A 19,285-nucleotide genomic window follows, 5' to 3' on the forward strand; every position below is an offset into this window, starting at 1 on the left:
TTTGGGAGGGGGTTACAGTGCAGAGAAAATGGGGTTTAGAAACTCAAATTACTTCACAATGATGGAGGGGGACTGAGGTGTCAAGCAGGAAAGACTACTGCTGCTTTTACTGCTCATTAAAACTTACTTTCTTTTTAAAGGCACTTTAAACTTCAGAGGGACAACCCTGACACTAACTGGAAGGTAAAAGTATACTGTGTCTGCTTTGAGTGTGCCCAGGGAGACTGTAGCCAGCTGATAATATATGTGTGTATGTAACTGACAGGATTTCCTCTTCAAGTACCAGCAGGAACTCACTGCTGTGCTAACATAACTGTTTTCATGTTGAATTGATGCTTTCGTTACTACTTGTACCTTGAAATTAGACACTTTATTGGCAGTACTTTGGCCCGTAATACTCAATTTCCTAATAGTTCAGGTCTTTCTAAAACTTACCAAAAGTCAGCAGCAAAGGAGAATACCAGTTTGCTGGAAAAAGTTTTGTCACTTACTACATAGCTGTAGTAAACTTGCTCTTGATAAATGTTCAGGAACATTAGTAAGCCACTGAGTCTCAAAAACTATTGTCCTGAGCCATTCCATCACATCAGGTCAATCCATGATGTTTCAGTCTGCAGTATTCCCCAATATCTGTGAAAGGCCAGGCATGACTTCCTCCCAACAGTGGTCTAATTCAACACTAAAACAACTTCTAAACACCTGCAGGATGGCTATTTGATTCAGGTGGAAACTTCCCTAGGTTGGTGGTGAGAAACCTTCCCCCGAGGTGTGCAAAGAAGAAAGGAAAGGGCTGTTTTATCAGCCTTGTTGCTGGTACTTCTCTTGAACTAGTGGTAAACCACTAGTATAGTTGTAGACTCAGTTACTTGTGTTCTTTGAAAGAAAAGTCCACCATAGTGGTACTACCTACACTGTTCTTCCTACTCTGACTTCTTACCTCATGTTTCTTCAAGATGAAGTGTTTGTTGGTCTTGCACAGCTTAGTTTTGGAGAATACAGTTCATTTGGTAACCCTTACCACTTAAGAGTCATGATGTTAGAGAAACAATTGCAGCTCTCACAAATACCCTTGCCAGTAACTCCTCCTACTTTACAATTCAACAGCTGCCTGAAGACTTTGCTGTGGTGTATGGTGAGGCGGAAGGTGAACTTTCAGTGGGGGGAGTCTTCCTAAGGATTTTTATTGCCCAGCCGGCCTGGGTTTTACGGAAACCAAGAGAATTTCTCATTGCACTGTTGGAAAAGTTTACTGAACTGCTGGAGAAAAATAACCCCCATGTAAGATGATTTTTCTGATTCTACTCTTTGAATTTGTTTAGCAGTCTTAAGCTACTTGTCTTTTAGTATCTGATTAACTTGAATTCTCATGCTTTCTTTCCAACATAAATGATTTATTTTTGTCTGCTTTCTGACTCTCTGTGAAGACATGTAGATATGTTTAGACAACTTCTGAACATGGGGTGCTTTTAAAGTCCCTGAAGCCACAGAACTAGCTTCAGTAAGTCTTAGAGGCTTATTTTGTGGTAGAGATGAGGCTTAACAAATGAAGTGTCTTTATTCCATGACTGACCAACCTAAGAAAATGGCACTCTTTCTGTACTGCCTAAAAATTTTCAGCTCTTGACACTTCTGCTGCCCTTCTACAACACAAACTTCCCACTCTGGTGTAAATTGTGACCTATACAGGGCTGGCACCTAACAATTAGTGTAATGCAGAACTGATGTGTTACAGTTTGAATGAGAACAATGTTCAAGTCAGTAACCTAATGATATTACTAAAAACTGAATTTTAAACAGTGTTCGGACAGGTTCTGGGTTAGACTTGCAGGGAGGGAACTATCTTGCCCATTTCATAAAAGGCATCTTTATTACAAAGATGCGATAGCAGTTTGTGTAGGCATGCAGAATACAGCAAGTGTGGAGAGTGCTGCTGCCCAGACTGCACAACCCTTTAAGGATTCAGGTGGTCAGCCTAAACATCTGTGCTATCATGCTCCCACTGAGCAAGTTAGCACATGTGCTGCTGTCCCTGCGGAGGCTGCAGCCACACGCTGGCTTCTCTAGATACTGGAAATAGTGCTGAGAAATTGTTGTGATCTGTGTTCATGAAACTGGTGAATGTCTGCCACTACTGGAGCAGGTCATGTTCTTGTCTTAACAATTGCAATGGAAAGTGATATGATGAGAGCATTAGGGAAAAGACCTATAATGCAAAGCGAGTGTGAAATGTTACTATTATGGTGATACATAAGGCTTCACTGAGTTGTACTTTCTTTTGGTTTTTGGTTTTCTGCAGGGGGAAACTTTAGAAACCATTACCACAGCAACTGTGTGCCTGTTCAGTGCCCAGCCTCAGCTAGCTGATCAAGTTCCTCCCCTTGGTCATCTTCACAAGATAATCCAAGCTATGAATCACAAGAACAACGCCATTCCTAAAAGTGCCATTCGAGTCATGCACATACTGTCTGACAATGAGGTACTGAATCATTTTAAGTGTTCAAGGGGAGAAAAAAGCATAACGAGTTATCTGTGGCGTTTAGTGTTCCTAGAAGGCATTATTTTAACTACAAATACTGTGTACCAGAGGAGCAGGGACTTAAAGCTAATTAATGGAGAATTGATAGATTAAAGATGCTGAGAAATTTATGGTCTTTGCTGACCATATCTGCCCTAACCATCAAGCTTAGCATAAAGTACTCTGGATGTTTTTGTCTCTACAGCTTTGTGTTCGAGCAATGGCATCACTAGAGACCATTAGCCCTCTCATGAATGGAATGAAAAAGAGATCAGATATAGTTGGTGTAGCCTGTGAAGCACTTAATCGAATGTTTCAGAAGGAACAAAATGACTTAGTAGCCCAAGTAAGTACTGTGAAAATATGGTATTTTTATATTTGGGTATCTAAACCGTTCATAAGAACGGAGGTACTGTTCAACTTGCATCCAGGAGGCTTCCCAGAAGCCATCTAACCAATGTGTTTTTCCTATTGGAGAAGTCAGAAGTCAGTCCCTTATCCAAAATGCAGACCTGTTCAAAGATGTTACCTGAGCATTGAAGTTTAATGTGTAGGATAGTGTTGGCTTGTGTCTGTTGAGAAAGGATAACGTAGGAATGCCAGCTAATTCAACCGTGTTTACACCTGGACAGAGCAGAACTGGTGGACAGTATCTTTGCTTTCTTTTGCATGTATTTATGTGACTTGGGAAAAATGGACTAACCTGAAGATACTTGATAGTAGCTGTTGGCACTTTTGGTTCATACTGATGCTAGTAATGCAAAACATTATGGAGTATGAAGCTTCCTAGTCTCTGTCAGGACAACTCATTTGGGTATGTTTGCAGGCTTTGAAAGCAGATTTGGTCCCTTACCTTCTAAAGCTGCTTGAAGGTATTGGTCTTGAGAACCTGGAAAGCCCATCTGCAACAAAAGCTCAGATTGTTAAAACTCTGAAATCCATGTCTCGCAGCCTGCAGTACGGAGAACAGGTAGGTACTGACAAGCCCCTAACTGGGCTTTGTACACTTGGAACATCAAACTCAACATCCCTTGTTTAATCTTATGACTGTCTTGTGCATCATTCCACCTGAAATGTTAACGTCAGGTAACTACAAAATCATTATGGGTTGGAACGCCTCCATCTTTCTTGTGGAGAGGTCATTGTTCCAATGCCTGAGAAGAGCACTAGTGAAAAAGAGAAATCCTAAGTGCAGAAATGTTCTATAAACTGGTAGGCTTCTACTGACAACTCTTCAGAACTTGTGTTAGAACTGTAGATTGCTTTTTTGTTTCCTGGATAAATACTGTTGTAGACAACTGCAGCTGTGTTACGGATTTATATTCAAGTTGGTAAAATTTGTCTCAGTAACTGTGCTAGTTCTCGGTGCCTTTCTCTTACCCTTGTGTTGAAAGTTTTCTCAAGGGGAGGGAAACTGGGGGTAGGTCTTTCCTCCAAGTTGGCCCTATTTTGCTATAGTACAGGGGAAGTCCTGTTCTGTCTAAGCTCTAGATGCTTGGCAAGTGGCTGCATGCAGGGTTGCTTTTCCTGGTCATCTAACTGGGGAATAAGGGAGAAAGTCAAGCTACTAAATGATTTTATGAGCCTTCTGCATTATGTGTTCAGCTGCACAGTTCAAATGGAAAAGCAAATTGCTACAGTCTCCTTGGAAATGTGATTCTGTATTGTGACCCAAACTACTGCCATGCTGTTTGGTAATCCCTTCAGAATGGTTTGGTTCTAGAAAATGAGTTTGTTCCCCTAGAACATTACGAGTGTCGCTTGCTCACTGTGTTAATCTCTTCAAATACTGTAGGTAAATGAAATTCTGTCTCGTTCTTCTGTGTGGAGTGCCTTCAAGGATCAGAAACATGACTTGTTCATTTCTGAGACACAAACAGCAGGATACCTCACAGGTTAGCAACCCTTTCCTATTTATGTTCTGAATCATACTGGACTGTTAATTGTCAGACTTGACTCTGGAGATACTGTTTATCCTCAGGATCTAGTGCCATCATGTGGCCTGAACATTCAGTGCTCTAAAACTGTTAAGTTTTTAAAACACTTATCAAAAGCCAAACTTTTTCATGGCTGAGAATACATTTCTCTGGATAGGCCTTGCTGTCCATACTTCTAAAATAATCAGAGCAACAGAATCTGGACACTGGCAAGTCTTGCAAGTACTCTGTAGTGATGAAGCAGAGGTGTAATCAGAATTAATGAGTCACAGTAACTTTCCATGCTTTCTCAGGATCAGTCTAGTTCTAGAACAAGTTGTTTTCCAAGGTTGGGGAGAGGAGCAAACTTCCTCCAAAATCACTTAGACTGTCTGTATGAATTGTGCCATGCGAGTCACGCTGCTTTAGTGCCAGGCGTGCAGTTGTAGTATTGGAGCAGTTGGAATGTGAGTAGCTCAGAGTGCGAGGCCGTGCTCTGGTCAGGTTTGGTGCACGGGCAGGGCCTGTCTCTGGTGGGAGTGCCTCATGCCTCTGCGTGGAGCTTGTGGCATGCACTTGAACACAGCTGCAGTGACCCTGGGTGAGTCCCCCCGCTGGTGCCACCAAGACTGAAATGGCACCGCAGGGAGCCGCCTCAGTCCCACTAGCAGCGCAGAGGAGCGTTCTAGCTGTGCGTGCTGTGCCCACATGAGGGATAGCAACTGATGTGAGCTTCCTTGCTGGTGATGGCACGGCATGGACATGATCCTAGAACAGTTACGTCACAGCAAATCAGATTCTGGTTCTTCCTTCACCCGCACGCAGCTCTTTAGATACATCTTTAATTACTTATATTCTGCTGTACCACAGCCCAAGACTTTGCTAGCACAGATCCCTTGCTAGATCTGAAAATACTTTGTGATGATATTGTAGTGAACTTTAAAGCAACACATGATGCAACTGACTCCTCTATAGCCATCAGCTGAACAGTCATTTGGTCTTAAAAGTTTAGCCTCCCAGGCAAGGTTTCAAAGTCCTTTGTGATATCAGTATGAACACTCCCATGTGCTGCACAGAACTTCCTCATCTAACCCAGTGTAGGAATCTTGGAAAAGCTTTTGAGTGTAACTGAACTAATGAGGGATAAATCAGGTGGCCGTACAGACAGGGAAGTTTTTCTTGCAAGATGCTGGCATGTATTTTGAGAAAATGAAGCAAGAGCCTTTTGTGCCAGGCATTAGACATTCGAGAAGCAGATGCTTCATATTTTGAGAGCAGGTGTATTGCAACAGTTGATGCTGTTTTCCCCACAGGGCTCTGTGCTTTAGCGCTGAACAGGAGTTTTCTGTTTATTGCACCATTTAATGCCACTTTGACAAAGAATACTTGAACGCTTGACTCAGTTGGTACTGAATTTCCTTGGTATCTCATAAATACTATAAATTAGAAATACGAAGTAAATGCTGGCTGATTACTGGCTAAGAACTGAAACGGTACCAGGCGTTGTCAGGCTTGCGGCTGGGGGCAGTGTAGCTATCCAATTGCCTGAAGGCCTGTGCTGCATTTTAAAATGCCTAATGTTTAAGTGCTTGCAAATGTAGAATGAAGATGCTGTACCAATGCAAAGTATAGAGGGAAACCAAACAACAAGCTTTCTTTTTAACCTGCCTTATCTTGTATTCTGCCTTATGTCTTGCTTCAAATTGCTTTGCTATTTGCACTTCCCTTGAAACTTCCCTTGCTTATTTCTCTTCCCTCAGGTGTCTCTTCTCCTTCCCTTCTAACTGGTAGCAGTCCCCTTCACCTGAGAAGTGGGCTTTAGATCTGCTCTGCCAGGCAGCTTGCTAACTTCTGTGTAGCTCTCTAAAGCAGGTAGATACCATCTTGCAAAACGCACGCTGCACTTGCTGCACTCCAAGTAATAGATGCATGTCTAGAACTGTAACAAATGTGTGGTCCCAAACTGCAAAACACTGATAAACTCCCCTTCTTCAAGCACACAGGAGCAGAAAATTAACAACTGCAGTGGCTGGTACTTGCTGGTACTACAGATGAACTAAACTGCTGAAGTAGGTTAGGAACCCTCCCTAATGGAAGGGTTTGAGGGACAGGAGAACTAATGGAATTTTTGCTAGGATGTGTAGAAGTGGGTCTGGCTCTTGGCAGGTGCCTCTGGGCTGGCAAAGAAGTCCCCTGCTGAAGCCAGAGAGCTTTCTTTATCTTTTTTTGACCACAGGCACTGCTTGCTTTGCTCTCTTGCTTGCAGTGGTAGTGTGGGACTGTTTGCAAGGAAACAAACCGTGCTCTGATGGTCCGGCTCCAGGCTGTGGTGTGAGAAGGGAGGGTGGGACATGAAGGGATAGTAAATGTGGGAGAACTTGGTGAGGGTGACTTAAGGAGAGAGAGTAGAGGACCCAGCAGAACTTACCATGCTGACGATGAGCCGTGTAGGCTGCAGGTCCAACACCAGGTTGATCGCTATATTGATGCAGGAACATGTTGCGTGTTGGCAGTTTCCTACAATCACTAAACTGATAAGAGCTGCTGTTGAAACGCCTCATGCTGCAACATGAGTTATTATTGTATTTGTTGAAAGTTTCTGTATGACTAAGTTTTAAACTCCAAGCTGAGGGAGAGGGGCTTGGTCTGCAGTGCAAAACTGACTGCCCCTATAGTAATCGGCCTAGAGATTTATTAATAGTAAGGAGTTCTGTATCTCCAATACAGAGCTTGTGTATCCCAAAAATGCTGCTACTTTCTCCAACTGAAGGCAGAGCTGCCTTGACAAGTATCAGGCAGCTCTGCTTGTTCATGGGGCAGCCCACTGAACTTCCTTTAAATATGCAGCTAGGAAAACCTTTGCAGCACTGAAAGCGTCAGTGTGGAGCCCAGTAGTGGGGAATGTGTGGCCTGAACTGAACGTGCTTCGCTCCCGCAGCAGGTCCTTCCCTTAGCAAAGGAAGGCCACGCCCTCTTTCTTCGCTGCCACTTCTGCAGCAGAAGGTGAGATGGATAATGCTGGTGCTTGGGGCTCTTCTGTAACTTATTTGACATAAAAAATGCTGAGCAAGTCTGAGAATGGCCTCCACAAGCCACTCCACTTAGTGGACTAGGATGCCTTAATTCCTACTGTTCCTAGATTCTAAAGAATCTAAGTGAAAGCTCTTAGATATTATTAAGGTGTCTGGTTGACTTTGATGTATTATTTGAGTGTTACCAGAGGGAATAAAGCTGTTCAGTTGCTCCTCAGAATCAAAACTAATCAGCAGTATTCTGTTTTCCTCCCAAAAGGCCCTGGAGTTGCTGGTTACCTTACTGCAGGGACGACATCATCTGTAATGCCCAACGTACCACCCCCGGTAGACAATGACGTGGGAGATGGCAGCTAAGGACTGGAAATCCTCGTGAAAGAGACAAAGGCAGACTGGCCAGTGATGAGGAATGGCACTTTCCTCCAACACATTGAACTTACTGCCTTTCCAAGCGTTTAATGACAGTGTTATTCCTTTTTCTATGACTGTTGGTTTGTTTTTTTAGGAAAAGTCAGTGATTCTAACTATCACACTGTAACACAAGAAAGCACTCTGTGGATCAGCTGAAATGGGTACACAAGAATTTTTTCTTGTTGTACGTAAGCACATTTTGTTCCTTTATATTTGTTTACAAGACTGTGAATCAAACTTTCCTAGTTTTTATATTTTATGAATTAGCATGACTGGAGTTGAGCTACAGTCTAGAGGAATTGGGCTAAAATCACTTTGACCTCACCGACCCCCACTAAAAGGGCACCCCTTCTTTTCCCAGTCTGTGATCACACCCATTGAAAGTGACTCGCAAGGCGTTTGTCCCTGCACCAGTTCACTGATGTCCTTAATCATTAACATTATCTTCTTCCTGAGATCAGACAGCATTAGACATTCGTATGTATAACTGGCTTGACCAAATTGACAAAGCTTCAGCAAAAAAACCTTAAAGTTGACATGTTATGTAAGAAATTAGTGTAATTGTGAAATGTTCTATACATTATCCAGTATATAAAAACTTTCTATATTGAGTGTACATTATACAGATCATTCATATGTACATAAAATTTTAAAATAAAGGGAATTAAGAGCCTTGTTAATGAGAGAAAGGTGGTGGTCTTATGTAGCTGTTCTTTAAAAGGGGAGGAAATGAGAGTAGCTAAATAGGGTTCCTGGGCATTCCTGTTTGACAGACACATCGTGTGGGTTTTGACAGCCTGGAGCAGAACTCCCAAACCACGGGTAGTGCCGCAGTGCAGGTTGTTCTGTACCTGAAATGCACTCCAGCCACTGATTTGCTGACATTCTCAACTTCCTAGGAAACCTTCTTGGCAGGAAGCAAGAGGAAACGAAGGTGGATGGAAATATAAACAATAATTATTGCTTTCTCAAAAGATTGTAATCATGGGTTTAGTCTAATGAACTGATAGGAGGTACACTACTTTGTGGAAAGCTTCCAGTTCTAGGTACTCTGAAATTGTGCCCCCCTGACTGACTTCAGCAGCTGTAGCTGGAACACCCTGCGGGTGAAGGCTCGGCGGTAGGCTTGGGGGCAGGCCTGGCTGCACGCTCAGTCTGAAGACTGAGCCAAACAGGGCATGTTCTCTCCAGGCGCCAACGCTGTGCTAGGGTGGTTGGTTTGTTCATGCAAAAAGTAAACTCTTGTACCCTGAAGTTAATTGTGATCAACCCTGTCTGAGCTGAAAAGCGATTGTCCTAACTTTGTAGTAAGTAGAGGTACTGATGGTGCAGTATGCTGTGGTCTGCCTGGTTCTGTTACTGTATGAACAAGTTCTCTTGTAAGCAACTACTGCTGAAGATGGTTACAGAAGCAGACCTGAGGAACTCTGACCTTTGAGAACTTGACAAAGGTGTCTTGGCAGTGCCTGTTTTGGTAGCAGAGGTGGCTGTGAACAGCCCTGTGCCAGGTGCAACTGGTTTGGACAAACCAGCTCCTCAAAGGGGCAGGTGCCTCCTGTGCTCAGGCACACTTAAGAAAGGGTGGGAGCAGCTGGGCCAGGAGGGGGTTTGTGAGGATGCACAAAAGGAGACACCTCTAAGGAAAAACGTGAGGAGATGCATCTGGAGAAACAAAGCAGAGGAGTAAAAAGCAAGGAGTAGCAGACAAAGCTCCTCCTGTGCTGCCCCCCAGCCTCACCTGAGGGGAGGTGGGGAAGGAGTGAGGGCAGCTGGGGAGGAGGGAGGGTTGGACTGCAGCTGAGCTTTGGAAAGGGAAAACGGGCATTAACCTAAGTGTTTAATTGTCATTTAATAAAAAATTAGAGGTTTATCCTAGCTTGCAATAAACTAAATTGGGTGAAACTGAGTCAGAACTGCTTTGCCTGCAATAAAAGAATAGAGGACTTTGGCTCAGAGCAAATAAAGCACTTCAGGCCTGTTAAAAAATAGATTTTATTTAATGTTATAAACAATCCAGACAAATTCTGGTATTTACAGGGCATTCTGCAAAGTTTTAAAAGCAAGCCCCTGATTAAGTGTTGTTAATTACAAAGTAAAGAATGAGAGAGTATGTATTGCTTCAAGTTAGAATCAGATTTTTGTATTCATCCAATTTTACCTTAAACAACACTAGTGCACAGAATAAAATCTTTCTTCAATCTTCCATCCATTTGAGGTGGCTTTAGGCCGACCTTAGATTTTTGCAGTTAGCTTCTTTGACTGATCAAGCAGTTCCCATCTTGCGATTGTTGAGAGATGAACTTCATCGGGCCCATCTGCCAGGCGCAAGGTCCGGATATAAGCAAACCTGGGTCGGAAAGAACTGGATGAGGGTCTGCCAGCAGGCTGCCTCAGCACTATTTTTGCTCTAGCCACCCTTTGAACAGTTGTCTGAAAAGAGCTATCATAGGAGATACTGCAGCAAAGCCTCCGTGGCAGGACTGAGATGCGTGGGCTGGAAATGCAGAAGGCTGGCTTCTCCCCAAGGCCAGGAGGGATAAGACTGAGCTTTAGAAACAGATCCTCTATGCTGCTGATAAGAACTCCTTTAGATCTAGTGCCAGCTTTATTTTTTTTCCTCTTTTTGTAAGGGTAAAGCAATGCAATTGCACTAGAACTGAATTATAAAAGCAGTTGTTTTAAGTTTTATAGCTTAAAGGCATATGGACCATTATTTCAGGCTACCTGAGGTGAAACAGTACGTACTGGTGTTACAAAATTATCTTAGAAGGAATGCTTAGCATCTCCCGATAAGTCTCCCTTTACTCACATAACAGCCAAAGGAAAATCCTGAGAAACTCCAGCTCCACCACACACTTGGATTGCACAATCAATCACTTTAAGCACAGCTCGAGGGACAACCACTTTGGTCATGGCTACCTGGAGTTAGAAGAGAGCTCACGTTATCAGTAACAGTTTCATAAGCAAGTATTTAACAGTTTTATCCATGCCTGGTATCTCGCTGTACATTCCTTCCTCTTTGGATTGGACAAGAGCTCTGCTGTTCCCTGGGTAAAGTAAAACTGTTTCCAGTCACCCCAAACTATCTCAGCATGTTGGGACAAGTGAGCAATACTTGAACTTCTTTAATTTTTAAATACTTTATCTCATTTTAAAACTTTGAGATCACCCTTTCCAATTTCATGACAATCAAAAGCACATCTTTAGGCCATCTATTTTCAACATGAAGTTATGTTCTCTGATTAGAAGAATAATGTTTAGCAGTATGTTTTAGCTTATATTTCAGCTGCTTAAATGCACAGGTATTGCATCCCCCAAGTCCTAGCCTAAAGCTGCCAAAAAAAATTTTACCTCTTTTCTTGCTTTTCTGTTGCCCAGCATGTCAATCTTGCTGGCTGCTTGTAGCGTAAGCAGTCGAGCCTGTTCTATGCTGAGGCGGCTTTCAGCAATCCAGTGGGCAACAACCTCCTGCAGCAACCAAAACCAAGAGTGTCTCTAAGTGACTGAACACACACATGTGTCAGTTAACGCATGCGCGTGTTCAGTCAGAGACACTCTTGTGCAAATTAGAGCTAGTTTGATGTGTGTAATCTCATAGGAAGAAAAAAGAAAACTCTTGACTGACAGAAATATTAAAGATAGAGCAATTCTTTGCCTAGCAGGGAAGAAGAAAGGGGGAAAAACTCCAGATTCTGGCACGCTTTCATTTCCTGGTCAGACCCAGTGCCTGCTCGCCCTTCTCAGACTGCTTTTTACTCCCTGCTTTCCTTTACCTGCTACCAGGCCTCACAACCCTCTCTCTGTGTAACTTGCCCCAGTATACAAAAACCGGGGGGTGAAAGGAGAGAGGAATCGGTTCTGTTTTGCTTAAACCACTGGTGGTGGGTTGTTACACACCCAGACAGCTGGAGGGTGGTGTCTGCTGCATCTGTCTGTTCATATTGATGATGAATTAATAGCTCCCTTGCTCCAAACGAAGTTACGGTCCTGGCAGCCCTTCCCTGCTCCTCTTAGGTAATTCCCCTCTGCAGCCAACATACCCCAGTAGAAAAAAACGTTCACATGATGCTTGTCAGTGCAAAGGCTGTTTGGAGCCTGCGCCGCAGCGGGCACACGCTCCCGCCTGTGGATGGTGTCGCCTTGGCGGCCGCAGGAGCCATCAGCACGTGTGCAGCACTCGCTGCAGCGCAAAGCCTGGGGCTCAGCTCAGCCAGCAAAGGTGGCGTGAACCCGGGTGGAATCAGACACGCTCTGATTGTAACTAACTGCCTGCCCTGAGGGCAGTGGTGAGGGTCAGCCAAGAGCCTCGCCTCTTCCTCAGCTGTCCTAGCGCTGCGAGGAACCCGCGCTGGCTGCGTAGCTGGACCAGACGCCAGGTCCAGCCTCGGCCTTCAACACACATGAGTTTTACTTTAACGAGCTTCTGAGAAACAGAGCGCACCTCATCCAGCTCCTATTAATTCTAGGTTATGGTCGTGAATGGAAGTTTGGCAATGACATGACTGGAAAATGGATATGTAAGATTATTCCCTCTGGATCTGTACAAACAACTTTCTATGACCTGTGCCAGACACTAATTCAGTTTCCTCTTTCCGTTGCCTTTACTTGTTTTTTCCAATAAAGTCATCCTATCTGTTGGATAAGACTGACGAACACTTGAAATGTGGCCAACTACTAAATGCTGACGGTTCCTATAAAAAGCAGGCTGTCATCTTTTTATTACTCTAGCAAGCTCTCTCTCACAAAATGGTATTTCAATTCCAGAGCAAGATAAGACCAAAAATCCTAAGACTGGTTTGGTCTTTACTTTCACAAGTAAGTACAAATAATTGATCCAAGAAGTAAAATTTTTAGTCAAATTTAGACCCTTCAGTGTCTCTGGTAATCATGATTCGATACACAAAAATGGTGAATTCAGATTGTAACTATGGAAACATAAGCTGTATGCCTGAAAAAATACCTGTCCAAACTGATCAGCAAAAGCAGAGCAAAAAACATGGTGACAAAATCTGCATTCAAATCCAGCAAAGCATATCCAATTCATTGCAAGGGAAAAAAAATCCTGTAGATTATAGTGAAAAATGGGAGCCTCGCAATGTGATTTTTTCTTTTGACACCTGAGGCATTATGAAGAGGAATTCAAGGTGAGGGCACATCCATTGCAGAGCATTATCAGAGGCACAACAAAGGGTGATGTCTGGAGCACGTCAGTTGAGACAAAGAGGGAACATGCTTACGTGGTGATACAGTTTCTTCCCAAAAGTCTCTCTCTGTGCTGCACGCTGGCACATTATCTGTAAAGCGGTTTCAGCCGCACCAAGGGACCTCATGCAGTGATGAATACGGCCTGGCCCAAGCCGACCTTGAGCTATCTCAAACCCCCTTCCCTCACCTGGATGGAAAGAAAAACAGGCACATGCAGACTCCTTGATTCCTGCTTGAAATGATCCATGGCTCTGAGCAGAAGTGGCCACATAGCACCAGAGCTAGAAGCAAGCTTCTTAAAAGTTTATTTTGCAGAACGGTTGCTTGTTTACTCCAACTACATCTATACTGACACATTGTTAATAATACAGCACAAAGCACACTCTAAGATGGTTTCTGACAGAGTTTGATTTACCTGTTTTAATTTCAATCTTGTTATTTTTACACTGAAAAATATATCTGTGAGATCTGGTATGAGAATCTGGGCAAAGACTCAGAGGTTTCCAGGTCCTAGGGCTACTCAAGAAAGAAAGCTCTTTCAGTGAAATAAAAATAGCAGAGAGGAGAGAGATAGAAGAAATTGGGATTTCTAGTAAGAGAAAGAAGCAGAGCAAAGGTGTTTAAGAGTAGGGTCGACATAGTGCTGAGGGATATGGTCTAGTTGGGAACTGTCAGTGCTAGGTTAACGGTTGGACTAGACGATCTTCAAAGTCTTTTCCAACCCAGATGATTCTGTAATTCTGTAAAAGTTCTCCCTCCAGACGGTGCTGGCCTGCTCATTCTTTCTTTTTTTTTTTTTCAGTTCTGCTAAGTTTGCAGGCACCCAGGCTTGGGTGGCTGTGGACTACAGCAGAACCCTCTTTCTAAAAGTATGTAATGTCTGTGAGAACTGGTTTTGGGGAAAGAACACCACTGACAGTTTGTGCTTTGCTCTACTTCGGGAAGGTAGATGACAGCTGCAGCTGCCCTGCTTCCTTCATTCACCTTCCTGCTCTAAACAAGTTACGTCCAAGCAGCAGGTAGACTGCTAAAGGAAGAGTGGGCTCCCTCTTACGTGTGTTTGAGACCCTGGCTCCACTGACCACAGCAGTTTACACTAACTTATGGTGATTCATAAAATAAACCACTGTTTCATAAAACTTGGCTCATTGCTGTATGTATTAAAAAAAGAATTAATATTGAAACTCACCCAGTATTATATTGGAGACAGGTACTCGCACATCATTAAAGTGTATCTCAAAATGTCCTCCATGGATCTCATCTACAGGCATAGAGAAAACACAACAGCAGGGTAAAACAAACGAGGATAAAAATACAGGCCTTCAATTGCTAAACCCTTTTCTATATATGCATTTTACTGATTTATTTGATATACGATATTTATTGTATATGTGTACATATGTATATATATACAATGCAGCTTCTGAGACTGCTAACAAATTAATATGCATAATAGCTGATAAATATTATCACCTACCCAGGTAGCCAAACACTGAGAGGGGTCTTATCAGCTTTAGCCCTGGAGTGTCCATGGGAACAATGATCATACTGTGCTGCTTGTACCTGATCAAGACAAAATGCACAAGTTACCATTAACTTTGAGCCTCCCCTTCTGTCCCCTCCCTCCACTTCTTTTATTTTCGATCCTCAGTTTAGGACTCACATAAACCCAATGTTGAGATTTACCTATACCGAGTGCAGCTGTCCTGCCTGCGTGCAGTGACATGCGTGCTTCAACACTCCTTGAATCATCAGTCAACGAGTAGAAATGTACTACTGGCATCTAATACACCACTACCAAAGCACTACTACTTCTGTCACTTCTGTGCAAGTATTTCTGTATCACCCAGTCAATTTCCTCCCCCTCCGCCCCCCGCCTTTCTTTTTTATTCTCAGAACATGTTTATCATCATCACCATCTTGGCTGGCCTATAGTTTAGGAAAAAAAATCCCCATGTTTAAATTCCTTCAGAATATTTAAGGTCAGTTATTAGTCACACAGAACTGGAAGAGACATCCCACATCCCTGAATTCAGCCTCCAGCTCTAGCAAGCGCAGTATCACATAATCTCCTCCACAAACTTCTGTTCAGCTTCCAAGAATTCAACAGGTGCCACTGTCTGTACAGCCACTGGACAAACCATCCTGTATGCTGTGAGCAAGTTACGGTTTACTTCTCAATGGAACCTAGCCAAATCTAAAAACTTAAGATAATCAGTGGAATTTGGGCTAAAATCCAACTTAGAGATACAAATGTTCCAATTCTTTTGCATTACAAACTGTGTGATTTTAATGGAACCAGTCATGAAGCATTTTATTCATCACTTGTGTAAGTTTTGTAAAAGGCAATTTTAGTTTGGTAGTAAGAGTTGAACCACATCTTTATTTTAAGCAAGCAGAGGGAGGTATTATATTGCCACACATAGGAATGGAATGAGTAGGTCTCATTAAAGATGTGCAATGCTCTCTGCTTACACAACTTCACATAACAAGCATTCCATGTTTCAAACTTAACTTTCTATACCTACAGGTTACTGTGTGAAAAACTTAGTAGATAACTGCAGGTCTCTGATGTGCCACCTGTACTCATTCTGTTCAGGGAAGCTCTGAAAAGTTTTATTACCATTTAAGAAAGCAATTCTTATTCTTGCTAATTGTTTTATATACTCTCCTTATGAAATAAAGCATAAGCCAGAGATAGTTGTTGGTTGAACAACTGATGCAGACTAAAACTATTCTGACCAAGGTAAAGCTAGTGATTCCCCAAAACTTTCCTGATCCAATTCATCACACAGCTCTGCAAACACCAGAGCTACTGCAATGGAGGGGAGGAAGTGCGCCGATGAAAGCTGGTAACAGCGAAAAGGTTGGGAGGCTTCAGTCAACAGCAGCTGACACCAAAACAGGAGCTTGGTCAGCAACATTTTTCTCTTAAACAGACACATGCACAAATTTAAAACTCCTCTGTAATGCACAAGCACATCCAACTGATCAAGGCAATTAATGGCATTTCACTTAACAAAATTTTTGCAAGCAGTGACTCCTTCAGGAAACAAGTTTTATGTAACTCGTTGAATCTCCTAGGAATCCTTACCTGGATGCTGAGGAGTTTTTGGTTTTGCCCATTACAATTGCAACTTTGCAATTTGGGTTCCCAGCACCTTAAAAAGTCACAAACACAAAAACAGCTTTCAATATAAAAATCTCAATGTAGAATCAAATGAAGTTTCATACAAATAAATCTTCCTCCATTCCTTTCGTGATACAGGAGCAAAAGCATGCAATCTACTTCTGTGTTTATACTCTGAGTAATCAGACTGAAACAAAATAAATCTTATTGCTTAACATGTAAAAGGGAGTTGACTTCTTGTGAGGGGAACAATGAAAAGCCAAACATCCAAACCCTCCAGGATCCAGCTCCATCATCTATTCCTATGAAAAGAGAACAAGAAGGTACTTGAAATGGAATCTAATTACTTCTGTCTCCATTACAGCTAAGCAAATAAGTCTGATACAGAAGCACACCTCAGGGCGAGGAGCGGCCATTTCAAAAGTAAAACTCCTTAAAACTGTAAAGACTGGAGGATCTATGTGGGAATGAAATGCCGACCACATTATAAACAAATTCTGCAGATAAGGCTATCACAGGGTTACCATGATGACTTTGCTACTACTTCAGCATAACTTCTCTGGAATGAAGGTTCATTCCTCCTTTATGCAAACGATTTCAGTTTGCACTTCAAAGAAAGATCTGAGTGGAAATCATTACCTGAAAATAATCTGCTAGCACTTCAAGCCATTGGTAACATTATTTGAGACACGTCTTTGTAGCATAAAGCTAGCATTTTAATGTACAAGTCCTAAAGAAGATTCTACCATTAATTAACAGGACATCTTATTTCTAAGAGCCTCACTATCTTTTTCTTTAAAGGTTTCTTAGTACTAAAGCATGCTCTCGTTCCTTTCAAAGTCTCACACAGACAATAAAGCTACGGAGAAGGGGGCAGGATTATACCTGATGTACGTACAATCAGTAAATTTTTGATTGCTTTCTCAATGCAGATGACAAGCTTTTCAGGGATTTAATTCAAGATTTGTTCTGCACCAACTAGGTTAGTTTTAAGGTCAGAAACAAAGATGACTTTTTAACTTCTCTGGCAGCTGTTATCACAAGGTTTGGGAGCCTCTGGTCTAGACAATGCAACCACCTGGCTTTGAGCTGAGTTACTTCCTCCTTAGAACAGCCACTGTGATGGCCAGGAAGCAGAAGAGAGACTGATTTTGTTCTGATGAACACTGCCTATTTTGAGGGCCAGGCTGCTGGCTGTTTATATTCCTCTTTTGCCATATGCTTTTCATCCACTGTTTTCAAAGTGGGGTTATATTTGTGGCCCATGAGCTGTACAATGCTAACGAGCTAAAATATCAAAGTGAAAAGCTGGTGGTGGGGGGCGGGGGTGGAATAAATCAGCTTGGTAAAAAAAAGGTAATCTCAAACAGTTGGCTCATTTGGGCAACTGCAACAAGTGGGTAACCAACCCCAAAATAACACAACATATGCTTTGCAATATACTACCCTGCAAAGAGAAATGCTACACTCTTAAGGGGTATTTGACTCTTCTCCTTTTCCACAGAAAGTAAAGAATTGCACAAGTGGTCTTTTCTAAACCACATTTATCTTGAAGTGAGGTTTACAACAAAAGATATTTTGACTTTCTGGAATCTCTTCAAAAACTGTTTTGTAAACAATCCTCAAGTTACATCCCTGCTTCAAAAAAAGGCAAATTTCACCATATTGTATGAAAAAAAAATCAGAAGAAGCTTTCATGCTGAACTTAGTGAGGAGTTCACTGAGAGCTAGACATCTGGTTAGATGCTCTAAATCATTAGTACAAGTTTCTGGAAGGCAAATGAATACCTCCATTTCATATCTGCTTTTTCCCATTTGAACACAGCAAAGAAAGGCAGATTCCTGGCCTTTCCACTCCTTAGGGTTTGAAGTTCTGAAAACCTAAACCAAATTTTATGCAACTTTGACCCATAAATGCCAGAAAGAAGTTCTGGTCTAATGCAAGACTCTGAAATACTCCAGTGCTTTGGAAGAAATGCTGACTGCCTGGATGGAAAAAATCTCTCATTTGTACATGGCATTTTTACATTACTTACAGTATTCAAAGAAGCTGCTGGAGGATGGGGGGGAAGAGTCAGAGAAGCCCGTCATTTTGGCAGGAGTTAGAAGTAATTTTGCAAGCAACTCACAATTGAACAAATAGAAATAGCAGAGATTTTAGAAGGTCAGTTTTAAGCATATTTCCATATTGATAAGCTTTTAAATAAGCATTTTAAGATATATGTCTGCATAATCCATCCAAAACCTTTAAACCACAATGCTGCTACATTGGGAAACATCCTAAATTTAACTAATGTATTATATTTTTTAAATCTTCATGGCACTCACATAGGCAAAGACTACGATATTTTAAAATGTGCTTAGAGGGTTGATCACAGTCCTGTTAGAAGCCTAATCTTTGCTATCAGGGGGTGTAACATCCTTAAGATTACTGAACTTCACACAACCAATTTATACAGGTTCCTTCTGGTAGAGGAATGTGGCGCAGACACAGACAGTACTTAAAGAAGCTGGATAGCACTTAATTCTTGCGATCTAATCACCTAATTTTCAGGATCCAGTCTTCAAATTTTTGGCTGACTAAAGCAGGATAATCTACTACTTGAATGCTCAGAATACCTATGACTCTCGCTGTGTTGGCTGCCGCAGGGCTGAACCTGGTGGGTTACCTTTCTCTGCTAAAGATCGGGGGTCTGTGGCAACATTAACAGACTTGGCAGCTTCCTATAGAGGCACTGATAAACACATGTTCTGGACTCTCCTACAAGAAGAAACTGGACTGAACAGGGTGGGTGTCAGTGTAGTATTTATTGTTGTTATATGGGGATCTTCTAACAGAGAGAAGGGGACCCCCCCAATAGCCTGCAGTAATTTCTATCCACTAGCACAATGTATTCCATAGTTTTATCTCATCTTTTCCAGAAACACTGCTGGGTATCTGGTAAAGATTATAATGGAGCTGCGAGCAAATTGGCTACAACCAGTGAAGACAGAGACAATGCTGGGGTTCTGCAGCTAATCAGCAAGGGCTACACAGTCCTGCCACTGAATGTGGCTGCTAGTTGTTCCCAGCTAG

General features: G+C 42.3%; 2 protein-coding genes across 6 annotated transcripts in view; one reads left to right on the forward strand and one right to left on the reverse strand.

Annotated features, from left to right (window-relative positions):
• The window catches only part of DNAJC13 (DnaJ heat shock protein family (Hsp40) member C13), a 56,597-nt gene extending 48,034 nt beyond the window's left edge, over nucleotides 1-8,563 (forward strand). For all 4 annotated transcript variants that reach the window (XM_074840042.1, XM_074840045.1, XM_074840041.1 and 1 more), the window contains 7 exons: nucleotides 141-183; nucleotides 1,105-1,278; nucleotides 2,297-2,476; nucleotides 2,721-2,861; nucleotides 3,342-3,485; nucleotides 4,311-4,410; nucleotides 7,723-8,563. In XM_074840042.1, the coding sequence (XP_074696143.1) occupies nucleotides 141-183; nucleotides 1,105-1,278; nucleotides 2,297-2,476; nucleotides 2,721-2,861; nucleotides 3,342-3,485; nucleotides 4,311-4,410; nucleotides 7,723-7,820 (880 nt within the window). In that variant the 3' untranslated portion in view covers nucleotides 7,821-8,563. The remainder of the gene's footprint in view (nucleotides 1-140; nucleotides 184-1,104; nucleotides 1,279-2,296; nucleotides 2,477-2,720; nucleotides 2,862-3,341; nucleotides 3,486-4,310; nucleotides 4,411-7,722) is intronic.
• A 1,289-nt stretch (nucleotides 8,564-9,852) lies between these two features.
• ACAD11 (acyl-CoA dehydrogenase family member 11) overlaps nucleotides 9,853-19,285 on the reverse strand; it is a 31,451-nt gene continuing 22,018 nt past the window's right edge. For both annotated transcript variants that reach the window (XM_074840062.1, XM_074840052.1), the window contains 7 exons: nucleotides 16,174-16,240; nucleotides 14,557-14,642; nucleotides 14,269-14,340; nucleotides 13,112-13,266; nucleotides 11,226-11,342; nucleotides 10,684-10,793; nucleotides 9,853-10,221 (listed from right to left, as the gene is read on the reverse strand). In XM_074840062.1, coding sequence (XP_074696163.1) covers nucleotides 10,107-10,221; nucleotides 10,684-10,793; nucleotides 11,226-11,342; nucleotides 13,112-13,266; nucleotides 14,269-14,340; nucleotides 14,557-14,642; nucleotides 16,174-16,240 — 722 coding nt within the window. In that variant the 3' untranslated portion in view covers nucleotides 9,853-10,106. The remainder of the gene's footprint in view (nucleotides 10,222-10,683; nucleotides 10,794-11,225; nucleotides 11,343-13,111; nucleotides 13,267-14,268; nucleotides 14,341-14,556; nucleotides 14,643-16,173; nucleotides 16,241-19,285) is intronic.

This window comes from Strix aluco, chromosome 1, assembly GCF_031877795.1.
Source record: "Strix aluco isolate bStrAlu1 chromosome 1, bStrAlu1.hap1, whole genome shotgun sequence".
Lineage (NCBI taxonomy): Eukaryota > Metazoa > Chordata > Aves > Strigiformes > Strigidae > Strix > Strix aluco.